This window comes from Montipora capricornis, chromosome 6 (genome assembly GCF_036669925.1).
Source record: "Montipora capricornis isolate CH-2021 chromosome 6, ASM3666992v2, whole genome shotgun sequence".
Classification (NCBI taxonomy): Eukaryota; Metazoa; Cnidaria; class Anthozoa; order Scleractinia; family Acroporidae; genus Montipora; species Montipora capricornis.
The window spans coordinates 8,592,295-8,608,328 of record NC_090888.1 but is presented as its reverse complement, the minus strand read 5'-3'; the positions used below and the strand labels follow the sequence as shown (position 1 = coordinate 8,608,328).

Here is a 16,034-nt window from a genome sequence, read left to right as displayed (position 1 = left end):
TTCCTGCACTCATCAGCCCAGCCAACTCAAAATAACAGACCTCTGCTAGCAGTGAATATGTGAGTGGTTTACATATTTCAGAGCAAACAAAGAGTTTACCTTGACTTATCTCATCACTTTCTCTCATCTCTTCATTAAGTCGGGCGAGTCGTAACCTAGAATAAGAGAGTGAGGTCAGAAAGGACCAACACATCATCTACATGTATCAGGTCGTTTTGCCCATTTATCGCAATTATGGAGCGTAAATGTGAACTGCAAAAAGTTGAAATGATGGTCCAGTACTTACAGTGTTACTATATCTGCATGCATCTGTTTAACAGCAATGGTTAGAGGATCCTGTCATTAAAAAAAATGATAATGATAATGATAATAATTGCTCAAGCGAGCGCAGCGAGTGAAGCAACACTAATCTTGCAATGCATCTTGGTGCTATCGTGCAATGAATATCGAGATTGCATGCCTGAGTTCGCCCAATTATAAATGCTATGCCTTGCGGATTGGGTTCTAAGGTACACTCGGCATTTCTTCGGTCCGTCGAGTTACAGTTACAGTCTTCAACTACTACAAGGCGTTTGGTCTTACAAAATTTCCCTCTTTGGGGCTGCCTGCATCGATCAGGTCTCCTCCTACTCGAGCATTTCCCTTCTCGTTGAGAACAACTAGTAATAATAATAATAATAATAATAATAATAATAGTAATATTAGAGGAGACTTTTGATACCAAAAACTTGAGAATTATTCAGGCACTAAGTAACAACATTATTTTTGTGGCTTGGTGTAAGAGAGAGAGGTTTTAAACAATAAAAGATTATTATGATGTCAAAAATTTCATAACTTTATCACTGAATCGCAATTTCTTCCTTCATAACATTAAACCCTTTAAGGCCCAAGGGATCCCGCAATTGATAAGTAGAACTGTCTGGCATTAAACAGAGTAAAATTGTCTGGCATTAGAGTAAAATCTATAGCTACATGTAAGAGTGTTTTTATTTGACGTCACGGCAGCCATGGTGGTGTTAACCCAACTAATCCTCTGGGAATTTAGCTCTATTAGAGCGGTTTCAATTGAGTGTCGAAAGTAATTAAGTGACTTGCTTTGGTTTTGCATTACTTCTCTCAGTGATTCGTTCAAAGTTCTCGCGCCACTTTTTCAACCAATCAGAAGTGAAACCAAAACCAATCGTGGCTGGGGCATGCACATTTTCCCGCACTTTGTGTTCGCTACTTCTAATTACTTCCAGTTTTGATTGGTTTACTGAATTGTCTCCATCCCTTTTGATTGGCCAAAGTAATTACTTTGGTTTTGGTTTTACGACACATGACTGAAACTCGTTCTATCATGCAAATGTTTTCTTTTGTTTTTGTGGAAAAACAAGGTTACCAATCACATGAGCGAAAACACTCTTAGACTCAAAGTGGCCACTGGGAGTTTAACAATCAGTTTTGAAATCTTGCACCAATTTTCAGGATTTGCACGTGCACATTCTCCCACGCTCAAGCAATTCCGAGTTGCTGATCAAGCCTTGGTGTTTTTTTTAACCCTTAAGAGAGAACAAAGCTGCTGTGTCCAGGCTTGGACAATGTCTCACGTACCTCTCCATTCTCATCAGCATCATGTTGATTGCCACCTCGTTTCAAAAACAACAGCGTTGGACTGAAAATCAATAATAAAGAAGCAACTCCAAAGTCTCTTTGTCACACAAAATTAAAAGAAAAAATCTGAAAGATATCCCAAGTTTGATGAAAACAGTGAGATATATGACTGCAAATTCAAAATTCCTCACCAAAAAAAGTGTACAAAATCACCCTAAACAAACCAACCCAAAGATTCTGTAAGTACCAACACCTGAAATGTGTCGGCAAGTATGAAGACTGGCAAATTCAGCACAGCAAAAGAAGATTTACTTTATTTATGAAAGAAGAAAGAACACCAGGGATCTGTGGATTCAGCATGAGGAAGTCACAGGAATGGAAAAAAAAAACAGCTACATGACTGTACGGAAGCTCATGTCTGAAAAAAATGGCTCAAAGAAATTTTTGACCGAGTCAAGACGCACTGGGACAGCAAAAGGAAGCCGCCAAGTGGGAAACCACAATGGTTTTTAAAAAAGGCATTACTTTCAATTGACAAAAGGCTGATTTTCACAGTGCTGGAGTATAGTTTTTAACAAATATTTATTGAGCATAACTTAGCCAAAATCTGGCAAAATGAAAGCAGAGGTACTGTACACGTATTCAGTCACAAGATTTTACATCTCTCAGCGCAAGGCATGATAGCCTTTAGAATTCAGGGGGTTGTAATTTGCAAATTACGACCAATAAACAAGCAGGTGTGTTCCTGTTTCTTAATAATTAATCCAGACATCTAAAATCTACAGTTATTTGTTTGTTTGGGGTTTTCTTTTTCAGTTGAATTTATGGTCCTGTGGTGTCCTCTTAAACCAATAAGGCTGCTACAGTTATAAATACCCAACTCTACTTCCAATATGCTGTAATCAATTTAATTATTCTCCTCCCTCAGTCCAAAGCCGCAGTAATCAACTTCTCGTGTTGGGAAAGCCAAGGTTGTACACACACTAGTGGCTCAAATGCAACCTTAGTTGGACTGGGAAAAATTCAGCCCATACCTTGCAATACAACAGTCAAACTTACAGCAGTTGATGAGAGTTGTTTAAAGTGTTACTTCGACCAAAAAAACAATTTTTTTTCCCTTTGGATTTCAAAACTATGTTAACTAAACAAGTTGTAAGTTCTGATTTTAAAAAACACATGTTTATTTTAACTGGGATTTTCTTATTTATTTGTCCGCCATTACCAACTTTAAAACCTTGAGAGAGCTGGGTCGAGGAGAAAATGACGTCAAAGACTCACTAGTTTAAGAATGCAATGCATGTGTACGCGGCTGAATTAATATGCAGCACGGGAATTTCCGGCTTTCAGACTTTCAATCCCGTGTTCATATATAATAAATTGCATTTACACACTGCAATTTTAAGCTAGTGAGCAAATGACGTCATTTTCTCTAGATCCAACCATCTGATGTTTAATCGGCCAGTTTTGAACGTGACTAATGGCGAGCCGTGAAATCCAAAACTTACACCCAAAATAAACAGCTAGCCTTTGGATAAAACTCAAAGCTCACAATTTTGCCAGTTAGGTGTTAAGAGAACACACTTTCAAAATCTGAAGAAAAAAAGGAAATGTTTTTTTGGTCATAGTACCACTTTAAAGGGGAAGGAATGACGATCATACCCTGTTTGTCCTAAGAGAGCTGCATGATGTAGAGCTCCTCTTCCGCGCTTGTCTTTTTGGTTTATCTTGGCTCCATTTTGTAAAAGGAACTCACAAGCTGACAATGAGCCCTGCACAACAAAGAAAAATGGTACTTTAGAAACAGCTCCTCCCCCAGCCCCCATACACCCACATAATCAGTATTTCTGGCTACCATCAAGAAGATTTGTAATATTATCTATAATACATTGTTTGTCTAGACAATCAGCAACATGAACCATGATGTCATTTCAAAAAGTTTTTTCTGCATTCAAGTATAACTCTTTTTGCAATTCTTCCATCATGCATATTATCTTGAATTATGATAATGGGAGAAGTACATCAAACAGTCCTGATGTAAAGATAGAGAAAGAGCAATTCACTGTTGTACACTCAGGTCATTTTAAAAAACATCTTACCAGGTACATTCATTCATTTTCACTTTGTTGTTTTGAAGAGAATATTAAAGAGATGTAATCAAATTTCCAAGAATGTATTATTGTTTTGTGGCAATTGCCACTGTCTTGCTACATGTATCATTCAAGGTCACTCACACTCCATAATGAGAGCCTAAGTTTAATTCCCAGTGTTATCTGTTGATCAATTCTGGAGGCACCTGTAAATCCTACCGGTCATTTCAAACTTGTGAATTACAGTGTGATCCATTAGCAATCTCGTTAAAGAGAACTATACAGTAGAGTGTTGAGAAAGCCTCAAGTGAATCTTTTAGCAATGCCATATTTTTATCATTATCGTTATCACATGAAAAAAAGGTCACATTCTATTAGGATCAACCATTTAAACCGCAACCAGTATAGGTTGAAGCAGTTAGGGTTTCCCAACTGAACACCTTTCCAACCTTTTTTCAGTTGAAATGCGTTAACTCCTGGGAATTTCTCCGCGTTGACAAGTTGAAAACAACATGGCTGGAGCCTGCAACCAACTTTAAAAAGCTCACATAAACAGTAGGCGGTCACTGCCCATGCTATTTCAACTGTTCCAATCCAGTATGATGCTGGTTGAAAAAGTTGATCAACCAAGGTAGATAAAGGTAAAGTCTGCATACGAGTCAAGTGGCCCATCAGGCCGGAGCTTATCCTGGTTTCCATGGCATGAAGCGACTAGGAGTATTTCTACTCCCCCTTGGATGGGATGCCAGTCCATCGCAGGGTTACCCCCAGCATTTTGCTGGTACCCATTTATACACCTGGGTGGAGAGAGGCACCGTGGGAGTAAAGTGTCTTGCCCAAGAACACAACACAATGTTCCCGGCCAGGACCCAAGCCCGGACCATTCGCTCCAGAGTCAAGCACACTAACCATGAGGCAACCGTGCCTCCCACAACCAAACAGAATACGAAATAACCCAACTAACCTAAAACAGCTGATCCTAATAGAACACAAGCCAAGTTTACATACCCCAAGGATGGACTGATGCAGTGCTGTCTTACAATCGTCATCTTCATTCACCCAATTCACTGAAGCACCTGACAATTCAAGGAAATTAATTTAAAATACATCCTAATTTAATTAACTTGAATGTTTGTTGTTTTAACATGCCTGAAAAAGGCATAAAACAGCGCTTAGCCTGCATTTACATACTAGCAATACATATGGGTTATTGACCAAGCTTGTTTGTTCAAGATGGCTGGATATTGGCCAAGTTCTTTTTTTGCGTGTTTATGCGTCAAGGTCCATAAACATGCCAAAAAAGAAAGAGGCCAATATCCAGCCATCTTGCCAAACAAGCTTGGTCAATAAAGGATTTATTATTTGGGAAAAACACCAACAACAAAAAAGCAGGGGGGAAGAAGAGCATGAAGTTTGTTTTTCAGATCGTTAAAAATATCATCAGAGAGGCGTGCAGTTTCGGCCTCACAACGCTCACATAGCCTCACTAAACCCAATTTCTCTAGTGCCTGCGCATAAGATATATCGTTAATTGTGAAGAAGAGCTCCCCAAAAAAACCTGTCAGCCAACTGTCGGTCCACCGGTTTTTTAGGGAGCTCTTCTTCACAATTACTGATATATCTGCATAAAAAAATGTAGAGCGTGACGTTGTAACAACTGTTTGAGATCTTCCCTTAGATAATCAGGCAAGGCGTTGTGATAAACTTGGCATGCATATTCTGTTAGCGGTCTGATACATGTAATATAAATAGCAAAATTCTAAGAGGCCACTTTCCATTCTTGAATGCCTCCTAAGCTAACAGAGCCCCCAGATTCAGCTGTTTATTACCTTCAGCCAGAGATGCTGCCATGAGGGGCAGACTCTTCCATTCTGCAGCCTTAAACAACAACTGTAATAACAACAATAACAACAGGACATTCGGTCAAATTCAATTATGAAAAAGGTCTTATTAAATTAATTTTTCTCATTATTCTGCATGCCATCACTTCACTGAACAAAGTAGGAAATAAATATAAAACAAAAGATGAACAAAAGCCAAAGATCGACTTGAAACTTTCAAATTATGCCTAAGGAGATGTTCCTATGTTTGCCTACCACCACTTCATTTTATATTAGCCTTATACATGTACAAAGCATCCTTGAATACGCTGTACCAGCATGGACAAATATTATCCCATTGTACCTAGAGGACGCGATTGAGTCGGTCCGGAAAAGGGTGCTAGCAGTCATCTTCCCAGGTGTACCCTATGATGAGGCAGTGCGAACCGCAGGAGTTACAACCCTTACTGCACACAAGGACCACATATGCAAGAAGTTTATTCGGAACATTAAAACCTCCTGATTCCTTTCTAATCTACTAGCAACTGCAACAGAAGTCTCCCACGAGTACACACTCCATTCAGGACATGCAGTTAAGATATGGCAAGGTTTCAGCTAATACTTCTCGCTTGAATAATTTTGTTACTTATATAAATTCCAATGATTATTGTATTTGCTGACTTCTCATGTAATTCAGTCACCTTGACTGCAATATGAGTTAATAAACGAGATTATTATTATTATTATTATTATTATTACTATTATTATTATTTTAATCTCTGCCTGAGCATTCACATACATCAAATTAAGTCAATTTTCAACTTCAGATAAAAAATTGGAATGTTACATACCCGGCTAGGGTGTATCCTCTTTAGCACACCAATAGCTTTAGCTTTGTCTTCATTTGATCTCTCCTCTTCGTTTTCCCCAACCTCAGGCAAGGGTCTATCATCACTTAACGCAGAGTCAAAAGAATCCCCGGTGTTTCTACCCTCATCAAACGATGACGACCTGATCCCACTGACTGAAGCAGCTCGTGGTCTCCTATTTCCCTCAAAAGATCCTTCTTGGGGTCCTTCATCATGTGAATCACTACTTGTTGCCTTATCGCTGTTGCTCTGGTCAAGATAACTAGCTGCCATTTTTTCCAGACTTTCATAATCTTTACTTGTAAGATCTAATAATGCCATGTTTGGTGGAGCACTCTTCCTATTGTCTACTTTCGATTTATTTCCTTTCAGAGCATGTTTTCGTTTAAATAGTTTACTCTTCTTCGAGTTAGTTCTCTGTGGAGGCTCGACTGTCTTTTCCTCGTGATAAACCTTCATTCTCGCAAGATTTGTTATAATTCCTTTGTCTAGTCTCTGACAATTGGCAAGAAAAATCTCCAAAGACACAAACTTGTGCTGCAAGTATTTGGCTTTGATCCAAGCTTCTCTTTCACTTCTGTGACAAAAACATCAATGCAGATGTCATTACCAAAGAAAGGTTGTAAATTTACAAAGAAACACTGCTGTCTACAAATGCACCAGCCAGCTGGACTAGGCAATTAACAAAGGCAGTGCGCTGGACATGAGATTGTGTACTTTCACAAACCTCAGAGCTCCTGCAAGTCTCCAGTAATTCAATGGTGAAAACCCAAAACTATAAACCACAGATAAGGGTGGCAAATAGTAGTACCTTCAAAATCTTGGCACTCACAAATTTTTCATCCAATCTCAAAATCTTGACAGCCTTTGCAAAGAGTCTTGTTTATACTGCATTTATTTATTTGTTTTGGTCTCGGTCTCGGGTTTGCAAACAAGGGTCTCTGAGTCTTGCTGAGTCTCAGATTTTACCATTTTGTCACCCCTAAAGAGAGTGGGTTTTAACCTTGCTTGGAGCACTCACTTGCCTGCATAGCAAGCGTTTCCATGGTGGAACATGCAAGATTTTCGATGTTCTGGCAGTGCAAGAAGTGGCGTGACACGATACCCCAAAAAACTATGTCATTTAAAATTAATTCCTTAACCTGCTTCAAAATTCATGATGTCCTTGACAATAAAGTTGCAGTCATTAATGTTGTGACAATATCATGCTGTTTATAAAGCAGCCAATCAAATTGCACCATTTATATGTGCTCAAAATAGTCTTGTATTTGTCTTTCATGGTGCTTTTCGGTTTGTTTGCTGAACCAGTCATTAAACCAGTTGAGTTCTGCAGTTATTTTCCGATCTGTTTACAAAATTTTAAATTCAAGGCTAAATATCATTTAGGCAAAGTTAAAACCAAGCCAGAGCAGTGGTTTCTCCTGTGATATCTGGGGGGACTCCAGGGAGGTTTGCAGGGGCATTGCCATGTGCTTAATCGCTTGAGTCACCTTGTTGTTTTCTCGCTTGCTCTTCCCTCCCTCCCTCCCTCCCTCCCATGTTTTTAGGGTAAGTATACATTCCACACACTGGTCTCAGTGATGTGTTGACGGGTGCCGTGGGAGGTGGACTGTGGCTCGGGTGCCATGGCAACCTCCTTGCTGCTGAGGAGAGTGTTCCTCCTTTTTTGCTAGTTTTACAGCACCTACCCTGCAGTAAATTGGCGTAGTGTTTTTTTAATTAATGTCTCTTGCTAACACTGAGAAATTGCCCAGTAATAGAAATTCATGATGTACATGTATCATTAATTCATTGAATTTTCCATCATTTTTGGTACTATCCTGGACCAGTATTTTCGGTCACTGTAAAACCTACTGGCATTAGAAAGAGTACCATATTCAGTTGTTGTTGTTTTTTTTGTCAATGAAAATCTCTGCACACACTTGTGAGAATGTGTAGTTCCAGAGGGGCCATGTATAACCCCCCTCACCCCCCAGGAATTTCCTATTTTCTTTTTCATGGCCTTACATTGCCGCATTTACAGATTTTCGACCATGTACCGCTTAAAATTAACTGTTCTCATCATAAGACACAATTTTTATAATCTTTGATATATTTGTAAATGCAAATGACACTAGATTATTATTGATTATTATTTCGTAAATGGTTTGAACCCAGGGGTCACATCATAATTAACTGTTTACATAATGATCTGTTTACAGCCAATTAATACATCTAGGCTTAACTGACAGCAGACCAACGTCACAAAAAAGTTGACCAATGACATCTACAACCATCTGGAGTTCTTATTATAATAGTATCTACTGATGTTAGACAAATCACTTGACTCTGAAGATGACTTCCGCTCAGGTTGTCAGTCCTTCTCAGGACTACACTCACCCAGACAATCATACTTTACTTAATTACGATTATTATTAAATAACATTAAATCCACAATTACGATGGGTCATGAATGCCAAACCGTGGAATCACCCTAAATAACATTATCATGACAGCAATAATTATTATTATTCAACATTTTATTAATTACCAGTATACATGTATTATACCTGCTGCTGTTTGGAGTAATCTTTTTCATAAGAAAGGAGTCAACATTGGCCTCAAGGATTCCATTCACCAGCTCATTCCCCAATTCTGTCATTAGCTGAAAAACGTAAATTAATGTCATAATTAAAGCCAAATATAACACACACAAAAACAGTATGACTTTCCAAAATCAAAAAAATAATAATAATTTAATGACACCCTTCTCTTAGAAAAGTATTGCAAACTACTTGGTAATCACCAATAAACTCTAACTGTATCACTCAAAATCTGACCCTCAACAGAAAAACAGTGAACAGGGTTAATGCAAGCACACGGCATGTTAAAATAAAAGTAGTGGGACTCAAAACGTTAGCTGCATGATAGTGCTGCCTTCTTCATTAAACTTGAAGCCTGTTTACGCACACTAAAGACAAAAGAGATGACCTGGATGAAGTAGAGTGGTATCTTAAGCTTGCTCCTGATATTCAGAAAGAAAAGCTGAGATCCAGAGATCCAAACACTCTAAAGTCACAGCTGTTTATTACGAGTTAGCTCCTGTATGCCGAGAAAAAAGGTGACCTGGATCAAGCAAAGTTGTATCTTACGCTCGCTCTTGATTTTCGGGGGAAAAAGCTGGGATCCAAACACCCTGATGTCACAGTTGTTTATTACAAGTTAGCTGCTGTATGCCAAGAAAAAGGTGACCTGCATGGATGTCAAAGCAATATTGTATTTTTAAGCATGCTCTTGATATTAGGAAAGAAGCCGGGACCACATGGTTTGGCATCAGATGTAGCCACGAATGTTTTTCTAAATGTCTTCCAGGCCATAACGTGCTAGATATCACAAACACCAAGCTACAGTAAGTCTTTCTATTTAGCAAAACAATTTATGAATCCTCTGTGTCCGTGCATCTGTTTTGTAATTGATCACAGATGGCGTCAAAAATGTGGTAAGAAAAAAAAGATGCTACCCGAGTTTCCTTACAGTATTAACTATTCTATTCTCACTTAAACAGTTTACATGTACCTTAGTCTGCTCTGGTTCCCAGGCATCAAGAGTTAGCGACCGTACCTTGGACACATGAACACCCAGACTCCTAAGACAACCAAGATTTTAAGACCACACATGTAGAACAAAGTCATCACTTAATAAGAATGATAGCAAAAAAAGCTAACACAGCTTACATTAATATAGAAAGCAGCGAGAAGTATTCACCTTTAAGAATTTCAACAAGACCTCTTACTGGGTGCACTGATTTAATAATTATTATTCATAGGGTACGGGTGCCCATCGTTCCTAAATCTGAAATTTTACAATGGTGAGGAAGGGGATTTCTTCAATAGTACTACAGTACTGTAGTCAAGAGAGGTCATGCATGCATCAATATAATGTGCTAGCTGTCAAAACATTCTGTAAGGTGTGAAAATTGATGGGATAAACATGCACATGTACAGTACATGTACATGACCTGTATTACTGTAACAGTGCATATAAATATCAGTGTCCAGAGTAGTGCATCCCTGATCAATAAAGTAAGGCTAGCTGTGTCCTAACTGTTTAATATGTGGTCACTCAATGGCTAGACTTCTGATTGAGTGTGCCTGCAATCCAAATGAGTTGACCTGCTCTTACATTCCTATTTGGGACTTACACAGAGTAAGGATGGCAAAGTGGTGAGAGCACTTGCTTCCCACCAATGAGGCCTGGGTTCAATTTCCAGACTTACGTTGGTTCTCTTCTCCACTCCGAGAGGTTTTTCTCTGGGTGCTATACTCTGACTCAGACTGGTTTTCCCCTCTCATCAAAAACCAACCTTTATTTGATATGACATGTTGATTTGCTTATTAAACCCTTGGACGTCCAAACTGGCCTAAACCGGCCAGAACCCCTGGGAGTCAATGGGTTAAATTTGATTTCTGTATAAGATGTCCCTAATCGGTGTCCTACCATTAAATACACTTAAATAAAGTTCTTTATTATTAAATTAACAATTCATGAACGTAACAGCCTATCAAAACACCAATAAAACAATGTGTGCATTTATTTAATGAGCTTAATTATATCCTGATTAAAAAACTCCTCGTTAGTATTCATTATAATAAACAACTGCTGCTCCTTTTACAACCATTACTTCTTTATATAAAGAACACTAATAAGGCATAGCTTGTTTCTCTCGTATGCTAAAATTCTCCTCTCACAATTTGAACCATTGTTCTGAGTCCAGAGGTACACACTTTTTGTGGAGTGTTTTTTAAGCAGTTCAAAAAACTTGCAGCATGTGTTTTATCCAGTCTAAAAACACTCGGCTATACCTCATGTTTTTATACCTGATAAAACACTGCTGCCCGTTTTTAAACATTACTTAATATATTTTTTATTGCACTATGTACCTATGAATTCCAGAGCACTCAATGCAAAGCACCACACCCCAGTTGGTACTTGCCCAGGTAGGATCTACAAGACACAAACAGTGAAACAGCCAGCTTTGATGCAATTTTTTTTCAAACTCTTTCAACAGAAAAGTATCCTTGTGGAATTGATAATGGTCATTAATTCCACAAGGATCTTTTGCCTGTAATAATAATGATAAACAATTATAATTATTATTGTATCTTAGGTGGACTAAAACATATAGCCCAATTGAAGGAAGGATAAAACCATCCCCTGGATCAATTTATTAATGGCTATCCTGGGGCCTCAGAACTAATTAAAAATAGTTTTAATGGCCCTTATAAAATTATCTTTCAAGCGGAATAGTGATTTATCAGGTGGATAGAATCACACATCATTAAAACCAAAGCCACATCTTGAAAAAATATGTCTGTTTTGTTCTCACCATGGTTTCCACAGTCGGCACATTTTTCATTGCCAAGAACAGATCTGATTTGTTCCAAAACACTGAAAAAAATAAGGTCACCATTTACATGTACATGAAATAACTCTAATTAATTAATATGAATATAAACAATCATTTTACTTCTAGTTATCAAAACTGATCACCTCAATTTTGATCAAACCTTTTTGGTCCAGTAATTTTATCAAGGGACTCCACACTCTTACTCTTCATGCCAGAACCCAGTGAGTCTGTCTGAAATGAACAAAGAAATTTTTACTTGATGAACTTCTATGATGCATTTGAAGAGGTTACAAAGTTAACAAGCCTTACGACGGCTACACTTTCTGCAGAGTGACAAGGAACTTATCATAAATACAGCGCAAAACTTACAAATAAAGTAATGTAGACAACAATGCCAGAAACACTTAATTAAAATAAAGACAGCGACATAATTATAATGATTAATGATATACATGTATTGTACAGACTGTAGAGTATTATTGTTTGTCTCACAGACTGGCCACTGTCCACTTTGAAAGAAGGTTTCAAGTTTATTGATCGGGACCCTCATTGGTATAATTTAAAGATTATAATCATCTTTAATAAAAAACGATTTAGATAAACATTTAAGCAAGAAAATTAACGATAGTAAAATAATATGATGTTTCGACGACTTCATGTCATCATTGTCAAATGAATAAATTAGAAATAACGGAAAGGCATATTTATAGATTTAGAGAGTGAGAAAATAATTTAGCATTCAGGTAAAAAGTTTTGCGCGAATGGAATCCGTTTGCGTGTTCAGTTTCGGTCCTTTGTTCTTAATCATCTTTGCTACTTTTTTCATTGTATTATTACTTCATTATTTCCCTAAAGTACAGTAAAAAAAATCAATTCAATATGGCTAGGGGCTAACTCGAAAACCTACCAGTTTATTTAGCTCCTAGGCTCAAATAATTTCATTAATTAAAATTGTAATTATGATTATTTTATCTATTTATTTGTTTGTTTCCAACTTTAAATTGTACATTAACTACGAACTGAGCAAACAAAATTCTATTCTATTCTATTCTATTCTATTCTATTCTATTCTATTCTATTCTATTCTACTATTCTGGTACACCAGCGGGGTCAAGGAAGCCATTCACACAAGCCTTTACCATGATAATAATGATCAACAGGGATAATGGAATCAAAATTCCTAAAGCGTGGATGCCCATGATCAAGAAACCCAACAGGATCAGAAGTACTGTGGAGCACAGACTGAGGGAACATCTCAGGAGAACAGCATGTACAAATGGGTACCAGTGAATTTAATGCCAGGGGTAACCCTGCGATGGACTGGCATCCCATCCAGGGGGGAGTAGAAATACTCCTAGTCGCTTCATGCTACAGAAACCGGAGATAAGCGTCGGCCTGGTGGGCCTTCTAGGCTTGTAGCAGACTTTACCTAGACTTTACCTTGCTCAGACAACAACGTCAAATCACCAAATTTGAGGTCATGTGAAGGACGTGAGCACTTGCCGATAAATTTTCAAAATTTCCTCTAAATATCCGCACCGTTTTCACCAGTTTTATTTCTGGAATGTTGACACTCAGTTTCCATTTTAATTAACTGACTCAGTGTAATCGCAAAATTATTACTAACAATAACGGGAAATGATATTTTTAGACAACGTTGTCATGCATTGTAGCTGTCACCGTCTTTCTTTCTTAAGCTTCCTTTTATTATAATAATAATAATAATAATAATAATAATAATAATAATAATAATAATGATAATACTTTATTCAAAATCAATCCTGAAATGGAGGACCCAGAGGTTATCCCTATTAAAGGGCCTCCTACCTAACTACATTTAAATACTATTTACAAGTGATAAAATTATTATAATTATTACTATTATTATTATTCTAACGACTTGGTCGGTAAAATGACCAGGCTCAACCCTTTTATCAACAAAACATATTATAATGCTTATTCTGTACACACTTGTAAATTAATTGATGAAGGCCATAAAAAGGCAAGACTGTCAAATATTAGAAAAAGACAGAACACCCCTTTAAACTAAGCTCACTAATACATGTATAGAGCAAATTACTGGGAAATTCATCATAACAGTGACATTTTCGTGAAAACTCAAAAAAAAACATTTCGTTCATGCTAGGGCAAAATTGGAAATTCAAAAGGTGGGACATCATGCAGGCAACAATGCTTTTCCCTTTGGGAGGTCTCATCTATGATGGCCTGTATGAGCAAGTTACATGTAGTTAAATTGCTCAGCCTTTCAAATTACAGTGTTCATCAAATCTTGAACATGATCAAAATATTAATACTGTACACAGATACAAATGTACCTCACTGCTGTCTGTTTCACCAGTTGTTGCGCAGTCAAAAGCCTTGTTAATACTGGCCTAGAAAATTCAACAAAATAATTATGAGATCAGTCACATACATCAAAAACTAATAATTCGTAACCATACAGAACCTTCAATTAGTAGTTTGACCACACAAACCTGCATAGCTTCCATCCATTCTGTTTTCAAGGAATCACTATCAGCTTGAAGAATCCATGACCTAACAGAAAAGGGCATCATCACTAATTAAAAACATTGCTCAGGAGGCTTTTCATTCACCCTTTATCCAGTCGTTGGACTGAATTAACTTTGACCCCATGCTTTAAAGGAACCTAGATCTGTTGACAACCCTTTTTGTCCCTTAAGAAGGAGTCCTCCATTAAGGAGAAATATCTCACATCCAACAAAGTCAAACCTATAAGGTGGAAAAAGGTTAACACCATCTACTGTTTGTTGTCCCTGTTCGGCCTGGATACACTTTCCATATATAGTTTCAATAATACCAGTACCGTTGTTTTGATTGGCTGCGTGCCTTGTGAATAATAAAATTAATTTTAATTATTAATCTGACCCTGAGATTGGAGTGTCAGTATAACTACACTTAAGAGTTTTCTCTAAACCGACTGCTCACATTCAGAGATAAAAAATTCAAGCTTGTAGTCCGACTGGCTTCTTTGAGTCCCTAGACACAATGATCAAAATATCAGATCCACAGGTCAACCAATGATTTGCCTTACTTTGTTGGCGAAACGACTTCAAAAACAAATCGTCTTTCTATTGGTTCCTCCGTGGGCCTCACTTTACACAACCTCAGGTCCTCAGCTAGTACAGTTTGATCATCCTTGGAAAAAAATAATAATAATGTTAATTGAAGGGGATATGTGAGACAACTTTTGATAATTTGTTTTTATGTGCTCATAAAATAACTAATGAAAAAAAAGTTGTACAGCACAAAAAACAAACAAAGAAAGTGAGATCTATGCATAAATGGACAAAAAATGTACAAGATTAAAACGGAAACTAAGTATATTTGGGTTAGCTTGAAAGAAGTCAACCAATACTTTTCAAGCTTACAACAGCTACATGACTTTAATTTGAACAGTGTGTCTTTCCCTGATTAGGGTGGTTTTTGCTTTTTGCTTTTGATGGAACATTTAATTCAAAAAATTCCTTATGGCCATTTTCAAGTTTAAAACTTGCGATTAACTAAAGATTGCCACAAAAGAAGCAGGCAAAGATCGATTCACTGACATCCAGGTCACAAGTTCGATTCTCTGCGATTTCAACATCGGTTTCGACTTTCCTCTGAGTTGTGTAGCTGTAGCTTTAAGCACCCGTAAAATGGAGCATTTCCAGAGACGGGGGGGGGGGGGAAGAGGAGGAGGAGTAGGGAGGGGAGGGTAAAAGGCGCACCATTGGCCTTCATTGATACTAGCCTTGTAGCTGAAGGAACTACCGACATTAACTAAAGTGAATTTGCCTTAACTACATTTACTATAAAAAGACCATGATGACATATTTATGTCCTCCTAAAGAGGTTTGCCTGACAACAGATAATTGTTACTACAAATTATGTTCCCAGTGTACACCACAATTTTATCTTCACCTGCCCATAATAATTAAAAGGTACAAAAAAATTAATGACCAAACAGAATGATTTTTCTTATTCTGGTCCAAAAAATATTGAACTACTGTAGTAGCAAAATATCAGCGGCAATTTACATGTAGACACAAATTATTGCAAAATATCCATGCAGTTTATAAATTACAAATTTGGAACAATTCTCGCTCATGAAATTATAATAAATGAGTGTTACAACCTTTAATCGCTTCTGGTACATAAGTTGGTTGTTCTGCACCGTAAAGTATCTCCTAATAAATAAAAATATAGAAGATTGTTCAATAACACTATTACTTCTTCAGTCCAAAAGGAAGTTCTGAAA

At 37.4% G+C, this 16,034-nt stretch overlaps 1 protein-coding gene across 1 annotated transcript in view; it reads right to left on the bottom strand.

Annotated features, from left to right (window-relative positions):
• Nucleotides 1-16,034, bottom strand: part of LOC138051405 (arf-GAP with coiled-coil, ANK repeat and PH domain-containing protein 2-like) — a 42,168-nt gene that overhangs the window by 1,997 nt on the left and 24,137 nt on the right. Inside the window, exons 14-29 of the mRNA XM_068897595.1 lie at nt 15,912-15,963; nt 14,829-14,932; nt 14,251-14,311; nt 14,092-14,148; nt 11,916-11,986; nt 11,735-11,796; nt 11,289-11,352; nt 9,925-9,994; nt 8,919-9,013; nt 6,352-6,946; nt 5,510-5,570; nt 4,689-4,756; nt 3,253-3,362; nt 1,594-1,654; nt 287-336; nt 100-155 (exon numbers count right to left, since the gene is read on the bottom strand). Coding sequence (XP_068753696.1) covers nt 100-155; nt 287-336; nt 1,594-1,654; nt 3,253-3,362; nt 4,689-4,756; nt 5,510-5,570; nt 6,352-6,946; nt 8,919-9,013; nt 9,925-9,994; nt 11,289-11,352; nt 11,735-11,796; nt 11,916-11,986; nt 14,092-14,148; nt 14,251-14,311; nt 14,829-14,932; nt 15,912-15,963 — 1,637 coding nt within the window. The remainder of the gene's footprint in view (nt 1-99; nt 156-286; nt 337-1,593; nt 1,655-3,252; nt 3,363-4,688; nt 4,757-5,509; nt 5,571-6,351; nt 6,947-8,918; nt 9,014-9,924; nt 9,995-11,288; nt 11,353-11,734; nt 11,797-11,915; nt 11,987-14,091; nt 14,149-14,250; nt 14,312-14,828; nt 14,933-15,911; nt 15,964-16,034) is intronic.